At 36.8% G+C, this 22,168-nt stretch overlaps 1 protein-coding gene across 2 annotated transcripts; it reads right to left on the bottom strand.

The window, feature by feature from the left end:
• Window positions 1-2,088: 2,088 nt before the first annotated feature.
• Window positions 2,089-20,211, bottom strand: LOC108341489 (uncharacterized). Of its 2 annotated transcripts, XM_017579165.2 has the most exons (11): window positions 20,033-20,211; window positions 16,236-19,085; window positions 15,977-16,094; window positions 15,780-15,862; window positions 15,300-15,541; window positions 14,990-15,076; window positions 14,778-14,877; window positions 3,204-3,411; window positions 3,029-3,107; window positions 2,657-2,714; window positions 2,089-2,575 (listed from the first exon to the last, which is right to left on the bottom strand). In XM_017579165.2, exons 1-11 carry the CDS (start codon window positions 20,114-20,116, stop codon window positions 2,447-2,449), a joined length of 4,038 nt encoding a protein of 1,345 aa, XP_017434654.2. In that variant the 5' UTR covers window positions 20,117-20,211; the 3' UTR covers window positions 2,089-2,446. The 2 variants fall into 2 exon arrangements, with proteins under 2 accessions (XP_017434654.2, XP_052734694.1); XM_052878734.1 differs by lacking the exon at window positions 2,657-2,714 and having other exon boundaries at window positions 2,446-2,600.
• Window positions 20,212-22,168: the final 1,957 nt, after the last annotated feature.

The following is a 22,168-nucleotide window of genomic DNA, read 5'->3' as shown; positions in this document are numbered from 1 at the left end:
CAACATTGTGTCTACATAGCATGAACACCACTTGTTTCTGTTTTTACATTTATATTTTTAAAACGGCACTAATTTTTTATGTGAGATATAGAATGAGGAAATAAAATATATCAAGTATGTAAAAATAAAAATAAGGAAAAATAAAAAAATAATCTTGATATACATTTTTTTTTTCAAATAAAATTTCAATGTTATTCCGAGCATCTTCCAAACATCTTTCTGCAGTGGAATTTACACACCCACAGTTGCATGTGCATGTGCCTCCCATGGTTATTTCCACTTTTCTCCTTACATATACATCAATTTTATTTGATTTTTTTCATCATTTTTTGACACCACACCAGCTTTTACAGCATAAATTCATATTCTTAATTAAGTTTATTAATAAACAAAAGTAAGCCGGTTTGTATAGTTATAGTCTGTTGGGATTACTCTTTACATCTCAATATTTCCCTTTCCATCTTAAAAAATAATTTTTGACATATTTTTTTTTAGATTGTATAATTTGATTTTATTTTTTACTTTTAAATTGTGTACTTTAAAAGTATGTATGAAGAAAAAATTATGAATTATATAATTCAAAAGTCATTTGACTTCTAAATTGTGTAATTAAAAATTTGTTTATGGATTATGCAATTTAAAAATTATCTTTTTGTCTAAAAAAGAAATTTATGGATTATACAGTTTGAAAACTATTTTTTCATAAGTAAAACTTTTATATTGTGTAATTTTACAGTATTTTTCAAATTGTACTGTCCAGAAGTCAATTCTTTTAATTGTATAATCTGAAAAAAAAAATCTCATGAAAAATTAATTTTTTGATTGTCCAAGACACTTTGTTCCTTGAATCCCTCATAACACTATACATAGATAAAGATAGTGATAAGAAAATTGTGACAATGATAAAGGAGCAACACGACTATGATAAAGAGGATCACGATGACACAAGGGACATAAAATGAACAATTTAGTCTTTTAACCATCCTACATACGAAAAGTATAGAAATACAACATACTTAAAAAATAAGTCAATTTTTATTTAAGAATTGATTATTACTAAAAAAATAATATTTTTTTTATAAATGTTGTTAAATACTTTAAAATATAATAATAATTTAATTTAAATATTTTTAATATAATAGAAGTCAACTTTATAAGTTGATTTAACAAATATATATATATATATATATATATATATATATATATATATATATATATATATATATATATATATATATATATATATTCCTATATAGTATTATTTGAATACAATAAAATACATTAAAATCAAACGAACCAACTTTTACGAGGATTTGTGATATAATTTATAAGTATGGATTTTCTTTTGATTAAAAGTATATAAAAAGAACTTTTAGAGTATTTTTGTTATTAAAAAAAATTCATTTTTATATTTATAAAAAAAATAAAGAGTAAAATAATAAATATAAAGTAGGTGTAAAAATTTGTTAAATGTCACTCAAAACAATACCCAACATTAAAATGCAGTTATTTTATATTCAAATTCAAATGATATTACAAGTATAACTTTAATAAAAATAATTTATATAGAGATAATCTAAATGATATATTATACACAATAACATTAGATTACAAGTATGACTAATAAAATAAAATAGAAATACAACGAGAATCTAAATATTTTCTTTAAATTTTATCTAATCACGAACTATTATATAATTAAGGATGATTAACTTTTTTAATCATTATTTTAAAAGTCCCAAAGAACATGAATTTTTATCAGTTGACATCATAATCAATGGTATATTAATATTGAATTCTTGAAATAATTATTATAAAACCTAATTATATAACAATGATTAATTAAATGAGTTTGAAAAAGAGAGAGAGAAAACATTTAGAATGTGCATTAATTCTAATGCATGTTTAAAATTGTAGGTGGCTGATAGGGTGAGATTTGTGGATGCTTGTCTTCCCAATTAGCACTTGGTAGCATTGTGTTGGTGGGTTAGTATAATAGTATCTCTCAGTGTAAGAATCCTAACTTGTATACTTAACCCAATGAAAGTATAAGTATAGATACATGGCCCAAAAGGGTTGTTTTACCCCTTCCATCAAAAGAACCAAATTCTGATACAAGCATATGTTCCTTGCTTTTCATAGCACATTACATTTTCAAAACAGAAAAATAGTAAAACAGATAATGTCCAATGTGCAACTATAACCTCACTCAAATTTACCGTTTCTATTTCACAAACTCAGATGACAGCAAAAAAGCACAGTGATGCAAGGTTGTAACAACATGAATGCAGAGCAAAATTACAGCTGCGCAAGCGCTTGTAACTGAAGTAGAGTTTTGTACAAGGCTATTTCTACACTGTACAAAAGTCTACTACTTGTGACATTATGTGGACAGATGGAGGATTTATCATGCAACAGCCATGATGCCATGCTAAATCCCTTGGTATCATTTTCTCATTTTCTTTCGTGTGTAGACAAACTTATACAGATCATCATCATTCCTTTCAACTAGTTCATCAAACGAGCACACACTACTGGTTGTTCCTTTCTGACACTGTTGATCCGGTTCCTTTACCTACGAACCAAGGACATTAACAGTCCTAACAAACAGAAAACATCCTTAAACAACACGAGGTGACAAAGGAGAAGAAAATACCATTCTAAATGGGTCAATAGCTCTTAAATCATGGTGATCATTATTGCCAGCACAAGCACTAAAAAAATATCATATATGTTAGTATAACAATGATTATATTATACCCCAAATAGATTACACAATTAATGCAGGATACATTATAAAACATACAAAGCAATCTTATAACGGAACAACTTTGAGAGCATCTTAAGTTCCTAATTTAAGTAATATTATAAAAATATACTAACGGGTGAAAGTACAGGGGTTAGACACTTCGTGTCAATTAATGTTGTCCCATAACCATATATACCATACACACACATAGCAATCATTTAATGTCGTTATAATTTTGTTCTCTCATGATTAGGATCAAAGGAGAGAAGTGTGACTTACTTTTCGTCAATAGCTTCTCCTTGGTGCACTTCACATATGGGACCAGACTTACTGGGGTTAAAACAGCAACGTTTAGACTCTGCAAAAGGAAACATCATGATGTAGTTCTTTCGTGTGATTCAAACTGGTTTACTTGTCTACTTTATGAAAACAAGAAATATAGAAGATTACATACCTGTTAACAAAACTGAATCTGAAGATGCTATGTTCATCAACAACTTTTGGCACATAATGGTACCCTCAAAATCTAGGAAAGTATAGTCCAGAAACTGAGATCTCTCATAATCAGTCATCTTTGCAAAGCCAAAAGAGCCGGTCCATGTCTCTAGCACACTAGGAACAGCCGGCAAAACCAGCCTCTCCACATCTAATTTCATGAGCTTCTGAAGTAAGTAAAGTACAAGTTAGAGAAACTGTAAGTAGGACTGCTCAAGAATAAAAAAATCATGATATTATAATTATCACCACTATTTATTATCTAGTCTCACCGCACACAAACTCTTCTTTAGACCTGAATAAACACCATTTCAAAAACCCCTAATCAATCACTATAAACAGATTGTATCCAGGGGTGTGCAAACTAACCTGTTCTAACTTGAACCGTTTTGAAACGGAATTGAACCAAACAGGATATAAAAAAAATTAACTAGACCGAATTTTAAAAGCAGACAATTGAACTGAACAATGTTATTTTTTTTAAAAACAGGTTTGGTACTCTTATAATCTAACTTTCTTCTTCTTCCTATACAACACAATACCGTTCTCCCAAATTCTTTTTCTTCACTTTTCAGTGGCAAATTTGAAACGCGAGGCTCAGATTCCTAATCTGACACTGCTTTTACTATTTCTTCTGCTAGAAACCGTGCTATGTTATGTGTAGATATGCAGAGATTAGGAAACCTTTCTGTAACCGTTAGATTCTGAACTTCTTGATTATTATTTTGACCTCCCTTTGATGATGCCTAAGTGCAACGCTTGTCATAAGAAAAAAATATCTAGTCACAGGTCAACTTTCATAAACCATATACTCGGCATTGAAGATGGTGCAAAAAAAGTAGAAAACATGGCGAAGACATTTTTTCTACTACGAAGTAGAAAACATGTAAAAAACAGATCCTGTACCGACAAGCCATAACATACGCAAGCCTCACCTTATAAATTTTTTTTAAAGTTGAGTTGGACTTAAAAGTTTATTTCCTAAGATTGTATCAAGAATTTTTTCTAACAATATTTCGTGCAGCCACTACTAGACCACGTAGATGTGTTTAGTCCTTGATATAAGAATATATATTTAGTCTTTTACCTAAGGAGATGTTACATCTTACATCGATTAGGATATACCAAATTATAGAAACTAATTATATGCCAGTTGATTTTATAAAATTGAGTTAAATTTAAAATTTATTTTCGAGAATTGTGTTCTCATATTTATTCTTGTTTATTTGCCTTTTTCAAAAATGGGTAGAGTTTGATGTTGCTCTCTTTTTTAGGTTCTTGATGTTGAGCTTCGAGTGGGGGTGGATTCTAAACCCGGTTTTTTAATTAAATTACAGCGTTAGTGTGTCCGATGGTTGTAAAAAAAGGGTTTTTGAAAAAAAATATTTGTTTGTTAATATTTGAAAATTTTATTTGGTGATCTCCTACATAAGTACAATAATTGATAATATCTCCTCTTAACTCAACACAACCTCTTAAACTTTTCAATGGTAAACGAATGTCTACTATTCTCATCTTGCCTCTAAGATCATAAAACCAATTTGGGGGAAGACCCTTTGTATAAGGCTAACTTTTATTTGTGAAGTGTTGATCTACATCCATGTGTTTGGTTCTATCATATTAAACTACATTGTGAGAAATACAAATAATTGATTGGATCCTTGGTTCAACATTGGTCTTACATGTGAATAATTAAATTTAAAGACAGTTATGCCAAAACTACATTGTGAATAATTATATTGACCAGTTATCTATCTAAAAGGATGATGTGAACGTGTGTGGTAATTATAGAGTTATTCTATTTAGTGATGGATAAAAAATAAAATAAAAAAATACAACCTTATTTGTTAGGAAATAGGTTAAATCAGAGTTCACACTACATTATTTATTTTTATTATTACTTCTCATATAGAAATTTTATTTCTATCGACAAATGTTAATTATTAGAATTACAAGTCCAAATTCTTTACTGGGGGCTAAGCATTAAAATTATACTGATGATAATTCTTTGTACAAAAAACCCAATAAAGAATCCAAATTCTAGTATTATGTTAGTGGGCACAACCTTTCTCTTCCTTCCTTAACCAACCTTATAATTCTAAGTGTTAGTAAGGGGACTTAAACCCACAACCTCTTTCACCTTCCAATTTTACCATCAAACCAACCTTATAAATACCAGATGAAAAGATTGTGCTGATTTAGAAGAACAAAAATTTCTCCTCTCTCATTTATAATCATGAATCCAGAGACATATAGATAGTTGGGTTCTCAAGAGAACAAGTGTTGACCAAAAATCTCTCCTCTTTCTTTCATAATCATTCCTCTCTCTTTTCTAATCATGAATTTAGGGATATGTAGATGGCAGCAGCGGCAGTGAAAATGGAAAAGCCCCAACATACATCTAAGGTGGATAAGGTTAAGCATTGAATGGGGAGTAGACCTAAACACCCTAGAACAATACTTCAACAAATTTAGGAGGAAACCTCATTTTTACTTGACAGTAAAGTACTAAAGTACCAAGAGGGTATATATAGGAACTCTGCCACCTTAAAAGATTACAATAATTACTAATAACTTATCCTACTACGATATCTAATTGTGGTAATTATAATAATTAATAATTTGTTCTTCTAATTCAAGAACTTAATAATATTTTCTAGTAACTCAATACATTAATTATTTTACTTGTTCTACTATTTGCAATATTTTTTTTTTCATTTTTACATTAAATTTGAAGATATTAGTATATGGTAGTTTTTTTATTACAGTTTACATTGATTAACATGATGAAGGTAGGTATCTACTTAACATTATGATATTTTTACTTTAATTTAAATTAGAATTAAATGAAAATATATTTCAATATGCATATTACAATGCATAGTATAAAAACTAAAATTTAAAAATTATAATAAAGAAACGACATACATGTATGTGTACTTTTGTTAGTGTATATTTATTAATTATCAATTAGTTTTTCGGCTTTTAGCTACTTTTCAGATTTCAATTATGTTTGTAGTTAGTGTTGTGAAGCGTAGCTTAACTGTGTTGCATATTATTAAAGTGGAAAATATAAATGGAAAACAACACTCCATTTCTCCATTTTTTAAAAGGGACGATAGAACCAATGAGAATCAAATTTATTAATCATTTCCATTTCAGGCATAAAGTTTGATAATGTATTTGTTAGGTTCTTAAGGAACCTAATTAACCACACAGTAGACAGAAAAGATAATAAAAGAATGAATCTCTCTTAAACCTAATTAATCACACATTATAATTTTTGGAATAAACAAAAACTAAACATGGATAATTGGAGCATAATCTTCCTTATAGGACTTTAACCGTATGTTAACAAACTCAATAAAAACATAACCCTTACAATATAATTTAGTTCTATTTATATTAAATATTTTTCTAGAATATGATTCTATTTACTATAAATATCTTATACGGAATATTTTTCTAAAATATAGCTCTATTTATTATATATATCTTATATTGAATATTTTCCTAGAATATAGCTCTATTTACTATAATTATCTTATACCGAATATTTCCATATGATATAATTCTATTTACTATAATTATTTCTCACTCATCCTAACTGCTACAACAGTTAGGATAATAACTCTTCAATTGATCGGCTCCAGTTCTTCATCTCTTTCCAGCGTTCGGCATCGAACCCTCACCGCCTTCAGTCGTTCGGCTTGACATCTCCCCGCTTTCCACCATTCAGTGCCCTTCTTCTTCTCCCTCACCGTCTTCCACCATTCGGCTCAATCTCTCCCCGCCTTCCACCGTTCGATATCCTTCTTCTCTCATATACTTTCTTCTTCTCTCGTATACCTTCCTACCCCTAACATTATCTATTACCTTATATCCTATCATTACACCCCGCTGCAAAACAACCTTATCCTCAAGGTTGGAAACAGGAAGATTGATCTCATGGCTCCTTTTCATCCTTGTGTTATCATATGAAGGGAACCCATTAGCTACAACCCTCCAATTCAGGTATGGAGGCTTGGGTGATGGCAATTCCTCCTTTAATGACTCCCCTTCTTCCTGGATCCTATTACCTTCCAGCATTCTGGACACCTATTTTCCATAATAATAGGTCTTGAGAAAATGGTCTTCGAGGTCTTTCCATACTTCAAACAACTCTCTCCCCTCTGTAGGTGTATCAAGAACCGCAAGCCCCTTTTTCTGTTCGCTAGCCCACCTCTTCACAGAATCCATCCTTCTCTCTGAGGCATTGATTCTTCCATCCACCCTTCCCTCCAAAGCCTTCATTCTTCCTTCCATCACGCTTCTCTCCCCATGATCCAGCCCTCCTCGCTCGTTCGGCTTCGGCCATCCTCTTCCGTTCGGGTCCATGCGTCCTCTCCCGTTTGATTCCAACAGTCCTTTCACGTTTGGATCTGGTCGTCCTCTCTCGTTTGGGTCCTACAGTCTTCTTCTGTTCGGGTCCGGCAATCCTCGCACATTCGGATCCGACAGTCCTCTCCCGTTCGGTTTCGGCCGTCCTCTCACGTTCGGATCTTGACTGTATTCTTCTGCGGTCCCCAACTGCTTACTGGCCGCCAACCTTTCGAAGATTGTACCCTTGTTCCGTTCTCCAAATCGCATCACTACTACTCCCTTCAGACCTTCCTAAGAACGATTCTTGGCTTTCTCCTTCTGGGCTCTGAACCAGTAGCCAACGCTACCTTCCATACTGATGTCGGCTAGGCGCGCCTTTTCCTCCTCTGCCATCCCTTGCAACTCGAAGAACTTCTCTACCTTAGAGATCCACCCCAACGGATCAAACCCTTCAAAAGTGGGTACTTCTACCCCTTCTACCCAATTAGGTTGGGTGATAGGGAAAATAGGAGATGGTTGGTTTATGAGAGAAGAAAGAGGGGAACTAAGGGGAACTAATTGTAACCGCTTAACTGCTTAGGACAGTTAAGAGTGGGCGGGAGAGGTTGTATAAATAGAGGACAGTTATATAGACATGGGAGGAATTGTTTAGTTGTTTGACGGGTTCATACATGTGAAAGAGGGTTATGCCTCTGTATTCTTTCTAGATACATGCGATATTGTGAATAATATACAAATCCCAATCTTTTTGGTGTTTCTTGGAGAGGAATAGAGTACTGGAATTAGGTTCCCAATCTAGGAACCTAACATTTGGTCCGACCTGCCGGATCATCCTATCGGGGAGGAGACACGAGCAATTGATGGAGGGAAGAGTGGTGGCAGTCGAAGGGCACTTGGAGGCGGTCGAGATTGCAATCGCCGAGATGAAAGCGAACACGGGGGCTTTGCGTCGGGAGACGATGGCGATACGACAGGACATTCAAGCAATCTTGAAAGCTCTTGGAGAACGTAACCACAATCACATAGACCAGCATCAGGATGAGAGTCAATCATCGGTGAACGATAATAGGGGTGGACCCAACGGTGGAGGGGGAAGAAGCGGAGAAGGTAACCAAGGGGGATGGTCAATTAGAGGAAGCGGGTCGAGTTACCTGTATTTGAAGGGGGCAAGCCTTGGGTATGGATAGGCCGGGCTGAGAAGTTTTTCGAGGTCCAGAAGGTGGCTGAGGAGGAGAAGCTAGAATTGGCGTTCATTAGCATGGAAGGTTACGCCGGAAGTTGGTTTCGATTTTGGCGAGAGAAGACCAAGAACCTTTCTTGGGACGGGTTGAAGAGGGCTATGGGAATACGGTTCGGAGGAGGAACACGGGGGACAGTGTACGAAAGGTTGTCGACCATCAGACAGGCGGGACCGGTGGAGGAGTATATACGCGATTTCGAAGTTCTGGTTGGGCAAACGGCACAAATACCCGAGGAGCAGATTATGGGTTACTTCTTGTCTGGCTTACGGGAAAAGGTGAGCGATCATGTCAGGCCTCATGGCCCAACGGATTTGATGACCGTCATGTGGGTGGCGAGAGATGTGGAGAAGTTGTGTACCACTTCCAAGGCAGGAGGAGGATGGGTGTCCAAGAATCAAAGTTCTTGGGGAAAAACGACGACTTCGATAACGCGAATAGACCCAAATCGCGACCCGACGATGCGAGGAGTACCGACTGAAAGTGTGGGGTCTGTTAAGAAAGACGCGACCCATGGGCGAAATAGCGGGATGGCTAACAGCGGCGGAGGTGATCGGAATGTTCGCAATCTTCCATACTCGGAGTATCTTAAACGGAGGGAGGAGGGACGATGTTTCAGGTGCGACGGACCCTTCAGCCCCGGCCATCGCTGCCCAGAAAGGGGACTGAAAATGCTAATTCTAGTGGAAGAGGAGGAAGAAGCTGAAGGCAATTAGAGTCTTGAGCTGAACCTCGCTGCGATGGAGTTATCTGCGCTGTCCGCCGGCGGATTGACGACACCCAAAACGATGAAATTACGAGGACTCATTGGGCAACGGGAGGTGCTGGTGTTGATTGATAGTGGCGCGAGCCACAATTTTATTGATCGACGGCTGGTGGAGGAACTGAAGATGGCGATGGCGGAGACCCAACCATACATGGTGAGCCTGGGTGACGGATAGAGGAAGAGAATTAGTGGGTGCTGTGAACAGGTAGAGTTGGAGCTAGGGGAAGCTAAGCTTGTTGAACGTTTTTACCTTTTCGAACTTGGAGGAGTCGAGGTGATCCTAGGGGTGGAGTGGTTGGAGAAACTGGGAGAAGTTCTGGTGGACTGGGGAAAACTGAGAATGGTGTATCGAGAAGGAGGGAAGGAGGTGATGGTGAAGGGGTGACCCCACGCTAGAACGTAGAGTGGTGGGCCCTAAGGCTTTACTGAAAATTGACAGGGCTGAGTCTTGGTACATGGTTTAGGAGTTGGGCTCAATGGAGGCCCAAAATAATAAAATGAGGGATGCGGGCCTCACCGGAAAGCAGAAAAGAGAGATGGAGATCCTTCTGAAAAAATATGACGTGGTGTTCACAGAACTCACGAAGCTGCCACCTAGCAGAGGGATAGAACACAACATACAACTTAACGAGGGGGTGGATCCGGTTAACGTCCGGCCCTACAGATACCCACATGCCATGAAATCTGAGATAGAGCACCAGGTAGCCGAAATGCTCCGCACAGGGGTGATCCGACCAAGCCACAGTCCATACTCAAGTCCGGTGTTTCTGGTGAAGAAGAAAGACGGCAGTTGACGTTTTTGCATATATTACCGAGCACTCAACCGAGCGACGGTGCTGCACAAGTTTCCGATACCGGTGATCGAGGAGTTGTTGGACGAGCTGGAGGGGACGTCCTATTTTTCGAAAGTTGATCTAAAAGCCGAGTATCACCAAATCCGTATAAGCGAAAAGGATGTTGGAAAAACGACGTTCCGAACACATCAGGGGCACTACGAGTTCGTAGTGATGCCATTCGGGCTTACCAACGCACCGGCGACCTTCCAAGGTGTGATGAACGCTCTATTCCAGCCCTATCTGCGCAAGTACGTTCTCGTATTTTTTGACGACATTTTGGTATACAGCCGCACCTAGGAGGAGCATATTGAGCATGTCGAACACGTACTCTTTACTCTGCAATGAGATCAGTGGGTTGCGAACAGGAGGAAGTGTGAGTTTGGACAGACCCAAGTTAAGTACTTGGGGCATGTTATTTCGAGTAGGGGTATGGAGATGGACGACGAGAAGATCAAGGCGGTAGTGGAATGGGAGAGGCCGAAAACTGTGAAGAGCCTGAGGGGATTTCTGGGGCTAACGGGGTATTACCGGAGGTTTGTCCACGATTACGGCAAGATCGCTAAACCCCTGACATAATTGCTGAAGAAAGGTGGATTCTCTTGGAATGAGAAGGCGGAGGAGGCATGGATAATACTGAAGAGAGAGAAGACGACAACACCAGTATTATCATTGCCCGATTTCACACAACCTTTCCACATAGAGTGTGATGCGTCGGGAAGTGGCGTGGGAGCCGTGCTGATGTAGGGAAGAAAACCGATAGCCTATGTTAGCAAGGCTCTTTCCGAGGGAAAGTTAAGCAAGTCCATCTACGAAAAGGAAATGATGGCCTTGGTGTTGGCCATTCAGCATTGGAGGCCGTATCTTGTGGGGCAGCGGTTTGTGGTTCATACGGATCAGAAGAGCCTCCGTCATTTGTTGGAACAACGTATCACCACACAGAACCAACAGGATTGGATCGCAAAGTTACTAGGATATGACTTTGAAATCGTTTATAAGGCAGGAGCTACAAATAAAGTTGTGGATGCTCTGTCAAGGCAGTTTGAAGGGGAAGATGAAGGGGAGAAAGAGTTAAAGGTGGTAGCGAGACCTTTTTGGCAAGATTTCGGAGAGATAACACAGGAAGTAGAGGGGGATGAGTTTCTGCAGAAGATAATGGACAAAATTAGGAGAGATCCTAACACCCATCCCGCTTACACAATAGAACATGAGAGGCTCCACCACAAGGGTAGATTGGTGTTGTCGGCACAGTCAAAGTGGATCCCAAGGTTGATAGCTGAATTCCATGTAACACAAATAGGGGGCCACTCTGGGGTGTATAGGACTTACAGACGTTTAGCACAATCATTATATTGGGCTGGAATGAAAAAAGATGTAACGGAGTTTGTGGCTAAATGTCTTGTGTGCCAACAACACAAGTACATAACATCTTCACCTCAAGGATTACTACAGCCCTTGTCGGTGCCGAACGCAGTGTGGGAGGAGCTGAGTATGGATTTCATAGTTTGCTTGCCAAAGTCCCAAGGGTATGACTAACTCTTGGTGGTGGTTGATTGCTTAAGCAAATACGCACACTTCTTTCCGCTCAAGCACCCATATTCGGCGAAAATAGTGGCTGAGGTTTTTATAAGAGAAATTGTGAGGTTGCATGGGATCCCACAATCTATAGTGACCGACCGGGACCCGTTGTTCCTAAGTATATTCCGGAAGGAACTGTTTAAGAGTCAGGGTACGCATTTAAAGATGAGCACCGCGTACCATCCTGAAACGGACGGCCAGACGGAGGTTCTAAATCGAGTTTTGGAGGGTTATCTTAGGTGTTTTTGTTCGGAGCAGCCCAAGGGATGGATGATCGTGCTGTCATAGGCAGAATATTGGTACAACACAAGTTACCAAGGAGCCATAAGGTGCACCCCTTTTGAGGCCATGTATGGGAGAGCGCCTCCCTCTTTGCATAGGTTCATTCCTGGTGAATCATTGGTGGAGGCAGTGAGTCAGGAGCTCCAAACCAGGGATGAAGCCCTGAAACAGTTGAAATTTCATCTGGAAAGGGCACAGAATCTCATGGTTAGGCAAGCTAATAAACGAAGGAAGGCTGCGAACGTGGAAGTAGGGGACTGGGTGTATTTGAAGATACGACCTCATAGACAAACATCCATGCCAACTAGGCTCCATCCAAAGCTCGCAGCTAGATACTTTGGGCCGTTTCAGGTGGTTCAGAAGGTGGGGGTGAACGCCTGTAAGTTGCAGCTACCGGAGACAGCCCGAATTCATCCTGTCTTCCATGTTTCACAGGTGAAGAAGGCAATAGGAGAACAAAGGGTGGAGAGGGACTTACCACAAGACCTGCAGGCCAACGGACCTTCATTCTGGCCCGTAAACATGTTGGGAAGGAGGCAGCTGCAGGAAGGAGGGGAGAGTGTGCCACAACTGCTAATTGAGTGGCAAGAAGGAGGGTCGGAAGGGGCCACCTAGGAAAATGAAATAACCCTAAGGGAACAATACCTCGAATTCAATCTTGGGGACAAGGTTAGTGTTCAAGGGGCGGGTATTGATAGGGAAAATAGGAGATGGTTGGTTTATGAGAGAAGAAAGAGGGGAACTAAGGGGAACTAATTGTAACCGCTTAACTGCTTAGGACAGTTAAGAGTGGGCGGGAGAGGTTGTATAAATAGAGGACAGTTATATAGACATGGGAGGAATTGTTTAGTTGTTTGACGGGTTCATACTTGTGAAAGAGGGTTATGCCTCTGTATTCTTTTTGTATAGATGCGATATTGTGAATAATATACAAATTCCCAATCTTTTTGGTGTTTCTTGAAGAGGAATAGAGTACTGGAATTAGGTTCCCAATCTAGGAACCTAACATTGGGCGTCTCCTTGGTCTTCATCCAGTTTCTCCTCCGAGCTCTCCCTTCTCCTTCTCCGATTCTCGTTAAGGACCCCTGGCTTTCATCCGAATTTCCATCTAGTTGTCGGGCTCGCCCTCCCATCATCCTCGTCAGTTCTTGTAAATCTTTGTGGATTGCCGCCGTCTCCGCCTCCAATCCCCCATGGACAACTCCACATTCTCCAATTTCAGCCCAATGTTCTCCAGTTTCCCTTCGACTGCATTCATTCTCCCCTCCATGACGTCTTTCACTCCTCTCAATCAGGATCCGGCAGGTCGGACCAATTGTTAGGTTCCTGAGTAGGAAACCTAATTAACCACTATCATAGTAGGAAGAAAAGATAATAAAAGAATGAATTTCTCTTATTAATGGTAACATAATTCTCTGAATAAACAAAAGTAAACAAGGATAATTGGGAGCATAACCTCCCTCATAGGACTGTAGTCGCCTATCAATAAACTCAATAATAAAAAACATACCCTTCACAATATAATCTAGCTCTATTTATATTAAATATTTCCCTCGAATATGACTCTATTTACTATAAATATCTTATACTGAATATTTCCCTAGAATATATCTCTATTTACTATATTTATCTTATACTGAATATTTCCCCAGAATATAGCTCTATTTACTATAATTATCTTATACCGAATATTTCTCTATGATATAGCTCTATTTACTATAATTATTTCCTGCCTATCCTAACTGCTAGCAGTTAAGATAGTAACTCTTCAACCGATCGACTCCAGTTCTTCATCTCTTTCCAACATTCAGCATCGAACCCTCACCGCCTTCAGCCGTTCGGCTCAATTCTTCACTGCCTTCCATCATTCAGCTCGACATCTCCCCGCTTTCCACCATTCGGTGCCCTTCTTCTTCTCCCCACCGTCTTCCACCGTTCGGCTCAATTTCTCCCCACCTTTCACTGTTCGATGTCCTTCTTCTCTCATATACTTTCTTCTTCTCTCGTGTACCTTCCAACCCCTAACATTATCTATTACCTTATATCCTATCAGTATTCCTAATTGATTGATGAATAAAGCTTTGGTATAAGCTAAATTCGTCAACTGGGAATACATTTGACAGTGAAATAAGATAGTGCAAACAGTAACTAGTCACCACATTACAGTATATTTTTAATGGTTTTCGAACATCCACCAAAACATAAAGGGGTGATTTACTTAAAAGAAAAAGAAGTGAATGATTTACAATAAATGTTTCGGAAGAATTAACGCTATTGACTGCTCGATATAGCAACAAAAACTAACTTTTACGTGGATTGGTTTCAAGTGAATTGCTATACCACTTATTAATTTGAATAGCTTCAGGTGATGACACACTGCAGTTATACTATACCACTTATTCCGGACAAAAAGAGCTTCCATAATTAAGGTAAAAGACAATAAAAAAAAAGGACATGTGTGTTTTGTGGGTTACCTTTTCAAGCTCATTTACTAAAATGCGACACATTCCATGTCGACGATATTGTAATCTGGTACCAACAAGAGGTATTTCAGCTACCTTCTTCCCATGGACCCTAAAAAGTTGACATAACAAATGAACTATGAAATACGACAGGCTAATAAAACAACTCAAATAGGACATGCACTAGTGCAATCAAACAAAAACAGTAAAAGACCTATACTTACCTAACAGTTGCCACACTAACCAGTTCTTCATTTCTCTCAAGTAGCACAGTGTAGAAACCCTGGAAATTTATTCGGTTAAGCTCTGACCTGTTAAGTTCCAAGCTATAGATGTCAGGTATAGATCAAGAGATGAAACAATAATGTATGACATTTCTTTAGAGGCAGATAACATTATCATGGACAAAGTAAATAAAGTAGATGTAAACACACCCATTAGTAAATGTCATCGATGTATCAATGTATATAACACAAATGCAACAAGCAAGATAGAAACATAATGATCAGGTCTTGAAGGATAACAATTTCTGACCTTCTGCTGAATAGAGCATCTTCCACGAGATCTCTGGAAGTCAAGGGTTCTTTTAGGGGCTCAAAACATTCATGCATCAACGAAAGAGCAAGATTGAGTTTGCAGTAACTTTCTGCCACTAAGTCACTTTCAACATTACCAAGATCACAACTGTCAGGGTTGATAAACTTCACCAAAGTCCAAGTTAGATTGCTAGCCACTGGAATTGGCTCTCCTAATAATTTATGAAGGCCCTCGTATATCTGCAAAAAATAGATACCATATTGTTTAGTAGAGCCAAACTAGTGTCCTAAAAAAGACTCTGAATGAAAACACACAAACTAACGGTCATGGAGGCTCCCATTTTTCATCAAATCGCAACAAACAAAAAGCTTGATGGTAAACCACAAATAGTAAGAAGCAAGTTTTCATGCACATTATAGCTATTTTTTTCTAAAATGGGGGAGAAATAAAGTACCAGTTGGAGTGGATTTAATCTACCTTTTCACAGTCTTTTCCACAGAACCAGTTTCCATTATATCTTGATGTATTTGCAGCTCCATTTTTCAGGCACCTAACATGATCTACACAAGTTTGACAAAAACTAAGACCACATTTACGTATGCGCACAAATACACTTCAAAGATATTCAAGAATGGAAATAAAATGAAAGTAAAAATAGGGTGTAGCTGGCATACATTTATGTTCACATTGTATGCAAGAAAGGAAGTGTTCAACCTCATCTCCATCAATTTTCCTTTGGCCACAAATCCCGCAACGACATGATGGACAAAACCAGTCACCTTCAGGGACATCCTATACAGAAAAATATAATACAAGCGGAAGTAAAAACCTAGATCTAATGTCAAAGCACCAAATTAATGTCCTGTGCTGTGATAAGTAAAAACAGGATAGCACTAAATATAGCATTATTCAGAAGGAGAATAGTTAATGTACCTCCAAACCAAGACACGTCTTATGGAATGAGGATGGACATTTATCACATAAAATAAGTTCACCACCATAGCGACAAACTGAACAAATGTAGTCATTATCAGCTAGAGAAAGATCACTTAATGCTTTTCCACTAGCTACACTATTCTTTTGACCTTGCATCATTTGTATCTGGCAGTCCAAGAGTGACTTCCCGTCATCCAAAAAGATATTAGCAGAGGGTCTGCAGGTACTACTGCCAGTAGCATGTTTTTCAAATCCAGCAAAACTGTATATTGTAAGGCAACAGTTACACTTGATTCCATCATGAGTTATTTTCCCCTCAGCCAAAGTTCGGACTGCACGGTTCGTGCCTTTTGCCTTATAATAAACCTTAGACCTTGGTAAGATGATGTTGCTGTCTATCAAATAAGACGGAATGTTTAGAGGCTTGTGATGTAAATGAGTAGAGGCAGACACCTTTTGCACCCTCTTATTTGATCTTAGCACCTGTCGAGGTCCATTGCTTTGGCCCTTAGGTGTGTTGGCCTTCAAATCCCTCTTGTTTTTCTTCTTTTGATTTGTAGTTGGTTTAATACTAGAAGCACCTTCATCCATCTCCTGCCATTCAAGGTCCCAATTAGGAATAGTTTCTTCAATGCAAAATTTGCATGCTGCATGGAGTGTTGGGAATTTCCGATTTTGTGGAGACATGTATATTATTCCCCTTCTCTTATTAAATGGAGGTGGATGGTCTAAAACCCATCCCTCTGATAACAGATGCTTCTTTGCCTTTAGTATCCACTTTTTTTTATCAGCCCGGCTCTTCTTGTATATATACATGCGATAATACTGCACAACAGCCCAAGGACAATACTCAGGTACTTCTTCAACTTCATCTTCAACTGGAGAAGATGGCACAGCGGGAGGAAAGATATCTAGATTCTGAATATTTTCAGCAGGAGGAAAGATATCTAGATTCTGAATATTTTCAGCAGGAGGAAACATATCTAGATTCTGAATATTTTCAGCAGGAGGAAACATATCTAGATTCTGAATATTTTCAGCTGGAGGAATGACATCTAGATTCTGAATATTTTCAGCTGGAGGAATGATATCTAGATTCTGAATATTTTCAGCTGCATGAATGATATCTAGATTCTGAATATTTTCAGCTGGATTAGAAGGCACATCAGAAAGATGACAATCAACTGTAGGATGCATTATAGTGTGACCATTTTGGAGATGCGTTATAGACTGAATATGTTCAGCTGGACTAGAAGGCACATCTGAAAGATGACAATCAACTGTAGGATGCATTATAGTGTGATCATTTTGGAGATGCGTTATAGACTGAATATTTTCAGCTGGAATAGAAGGCACATCTGAAAGATGACAATCAACTGTAGGATGCATTATAGTGTTATCATTTTGGAGATGCGTTATAGACTGAATATTTTCAGCTGGAATAGAAGGCACATCTGAAAGATGGCAATCAACTGTAGGATGCATTATAGTGTGATCATTTTGGAGATGCGTTACAGACTGAATATTTTCAGCTGGAATAGAAGGCACGTCTGAAAGAGGACAATCAACTGTAGGATGCATTATAGTGTGATCATTTTGGAGATGCGTTATAGACTGAATATTTTCAGCTGGAATAGAAGGCACATCTGAAAGATGGAAATCAACTGTAGGATGCGTTATGGTCTGATCATTTTGGAGATGCAAGGAGTTCATGTTGGGGTCCTGTTTCATAGCTTTACAAACTTCAATGAGTGAAAGGTAATACCTTTGGCCCTTCGTGTAAGGGGAAATATACTTGTAACGTTTAATATTTAATCTATTTGACCATTCAATTTTCCATCCAAGACATAAAAGATGCTTTTGTAATTTGTCCATCCAAAATGCCCTAACTTCACGTTTGGAAGCAAGTGGATATTCCCTAACAGCATCAGGGCATAATTCAACCCCAGACAACTTCACAGGATTCCAAAAAGAGGACATTAAATGACTTGAGGATCTATCTTCTCTGCTTTCATCAAAAGGACTATCACCACAGGGTCTAATTTCATTTTGAACGTCAGATAAGGTCCCTTTAATACGAGGGACAGTTCCTTTCTGCACAGCAGTTTGCTTATTATGCCAGATCATGCTTAAGTCAACATTAGGCATAGCTTCAGCAAATTCATGCTCTGGTGTTTCATTTAAAAGACTCCGAGGAAGGTTTAGGACAGAGATAATTTCCTTTAACGTTAGAGAGAAGTAGTGATTAATTATCTCCTTTATCAACTCGGTCCACAAGTACTTCAAATTACATGTCCACTCTCTAATCGTCTCAAATTCCTTTTTAATGCGTATATCATACCAAATCTGCTTGGCCGAAACTGTGACAAACAAGTTCCTCTTCTGCTCCTCCACCAGATCAAGAAACACCCAGTTCCCTCGTCGGGTCCACTCCTCAGTAATTTCATCCCAGTCCTGAGTAATCCGCAACTGATGAATTTCAACCGGTATTTCATCACCCAAATCAGGGAAAAACACACTCCTCTTGTCCATTCCATCACAGTAGTCAAATATAACTCCTTCCCACCAAGCTTCCTCATAGTTCACATCAACACATAAACCATATACAAGGTCCCCCATATCAAACTCAACCAAAGGAGGCAGTGGCCTGATGAACCCGCGTGCATAGAAGTCTGCACATTCAATATCACCGTCCAAAGCTTTTGAAACAATCACAACCTCCTCAAGATTATACACCCCCTCGTTATCCAAAATATTGTTATATCTGACACGCCGTTGCAAATCCTCACACATGATAACTGTCCCGGGGTGCCACGATCCTTGAAACCCGTTGTCCATACTCCGCACCTGCAATATTTTCTAAATTCAATTTTCAAGAATAGAAAACGAAAATCGCAGATGAAAATAGTCTCACACTCGAGTTTAGTACACCAAAACTCAACATTTAAAAAAATGTCACTTTTATTCAGTAATTATTATTACACTAAATCTTGATCAAAGTTCCCATTCTTGAGGGTATATAGGGGCACGGGATGGATTTAGAGGGTCACTTCCTTATAAATTGGTTGGCGTGGTGTCTGCGAAGAAAGACAGAGAAGATTGAACTGAAAAACAGAGCAAAACTATTGCATACAATCATCCTATTTACTTCATAATGCCTAATATCATCGTTCATGTCCCATCATACCTCTCTTCTAAACCCTTCTTCTTCCTCACTCTCACACTCACTCCACCCCACTCACTCACTCAGTCACGTTCCATAAATCCATATCAGCCTCCTTCCTTCCCCTCACCTATCTCTCATATCACAACAAACCATTACCTTTCAACACATCCTCTTCAGTGTCATTCGCATTATCAGATTCCCGAGGCTTCCAGACACCGCGGGAGTTTCACTTCTTCCGGGACGACCCAGCCATCCTTCAACCGGGTCTCCGAAAACTCTAAATTGCTGCGCGTTTACAACATTGAAAACTCAAAATTTGATTCGAGAAGAGCACCTAAATCACCATAGTAATGTATGCAAGTTTTGTCCAAAAAAATTGAAACTTCGTATGCAGGGTGTGAAGAAGGGAATTGAATAAGAAAAACGGCAATACCATGTGTACAAAAGCGTCTAAATAATTAAGTATCCGATCATGAAAAGAAACCAAAGGCAAAAATTATCAAAACCAAAAATAGAAAGAGATGCAAACAGAAAAGGCCAATAACACCCAACACGAGAATGCAACAATTCGTAATTGTATTTTTTATCTCAAAGAAACCCCAGAAATCCCAACATCGAAAAAAATTACCTCCACTTTTGCATCCACTCCAAGCTTTCTTGAAGTCTGTCGTTTGCGCTTTCTGCTCCCATTATCAAGACCTTTCATTACCATTGGAGCAAGAGTTCGACGACAACACTATTTTTTGTTAGAGAGTGCAGTCTCTCTCACATTCTGCCACTATACGCAGAGTGAATTATAACAGAAGATGAAAGAGATTTTTGAAAAAACAATGTGAGCGGAACAAAACACAAAATTTAAACCAACGAGATTTCAGAAAAACCTACGACCTTTTCGGAAAACCCACAACGTTCAGACTTGTGGCCCAAGTTATCCACACTCTTAATAACAAATTATATATAAATAATTTTCAGAATTTTGTTATTCATCCTTTTTAATAAAATTAACATAAACTAAACTGCGAAAAAGTTTTTCTTTTGTGCGTATATCTGAGCTCTCATAACATGTATTGATGAATACAACTCAAAATCAGAGACCCTCTGATGATTACTGTTTTACATAAAGTACACACTATTTATCAATATGAAATTAGCTCCTTAATAAATTATAACTAATTGATATTAAAAATTTAGAAAATAAAATGTATATAAGAGACTAATTAACATAAACACCAGATAACTTTAATTTATAAAAAAACATTAATTCATTTTTAAAAGAAGTTGTTTTGAATCGTGTTTATTTTCAATTCAAAGCTTATAAATTTTTCTATCATTTTTTAATTAGAAAATTTTATCTTTAATAAATAAATTTTATTTATTTATTTAATAAAATAATTAATTAAGCAAATTTCTCTATTTAAAAATAATTAAATAACTTTTATTTTAAACAAACAAGCACATAATTATTTTAACACTGTTCTTCCGAAATTATATATTTTTAAAATTTTTATAATTATTTTGATATCATTTCTACAAAATCACGTTTATTTTTATGTTGTATCATTTTAATATAATAAAAATTATAAATACACATGTATAGAATTACATATGTTTTTGTACTTGCGAAATTATTTTTATGTTTTCACATGAAAAATAATATGAAATATATGTTATCATATATATATATATATATATATATATATATATATATATATATATATATATATATATATATATATATATATATATATATATATATATATAATAAATAATAATAAAATGTTTAAAATCGTTCTATTTTATTACTTAATTTATTAAATTGATTTAATTAAGATAAATCTATATTTAAAGAAATATATATTATAAAAGATTAATTATATAAAAACTATAAATAATATTTTAATTGAATCAGAATCCAAATTAACAGAAGTTATATGATTATGGTTCCCATTTTATTTATTCTTATTTCTTTTCTATTCATTCCGGAAAAAATCAAAATACAAAGTGTTTTACAATTTAAAGATATACTTTTAGATATTGGAGATTGCTCAATGAATTAAAAAAAAGTTTAATTATTCATCTGTTACTAATCTATTTTTAAGAACATAATGTACCACCTATGGATGGATATAAGAGCATTTGTTATATTTGAGATTAAGTTGCAGGGCTTTGTTCTTCAATCCCGCAAATCTTCGCTCGTAATTACTTTCAAATTGTTACAAACGAACAATCATGTCACTCGCATATCCGTCTTTCTTAACAGTAAATCCCTTCATACGAACACAACTTTAGGCTTTGTTCTTTTGTAGGGATTTGGAGGAGATGATTTGAATGGATTTGAGTGGATTTGAAGATAATTTTTTTGTTATTTTTTTGAGTGGATTTGTGGATAATTGAGAGTGGATTTGAAAGTAAAGTTTCTCAGAATTAGTGTAGGATTTGATTGATCTGAGAGATAAAAGAAATTTGTTTGATGGGTAGAAATTGAAGATTACCAAAATGCTCCTAGTTATTAAAGTAATATAAAATGATAATTGTTAAGGTTATATTTGATTGTAAAATTTTTTATATAAAATGATAATATTAATTATTAAAATTAATTTTAATATTGTAAAAAAAATTTATTTTAGTAAAATAATTTTATTTTTATTTGTAATATTTTTGTAATTCAGCATCTAACTTTCTTTAACAAGGTGCACTTTAGAATGAATATTTATTAATTTTTTAACATTACTATAGCACATATGCAGATTTAAAATAATAAAAA

Source organism: Vigna angularis, chromosome 6 (assembly GCF_016808095.1).
Source record: "Vigna angularis cultivar LongXiaoDou No.4 chromosome 6, ASM1680809v1, whole genome shotgun sequence".
Lineage (NCBI taxonomy): Eukaryota > Viridiplantae > Streptophyta > Magnoliopsida > Fabales > Fabaceae > Vigna > Vigna angularis.
The sequence above is the reverse complement of the archived record's forward strand: the minus strand, read 5'-3'. Positions and strand labels throughout refer to the sequence as shown.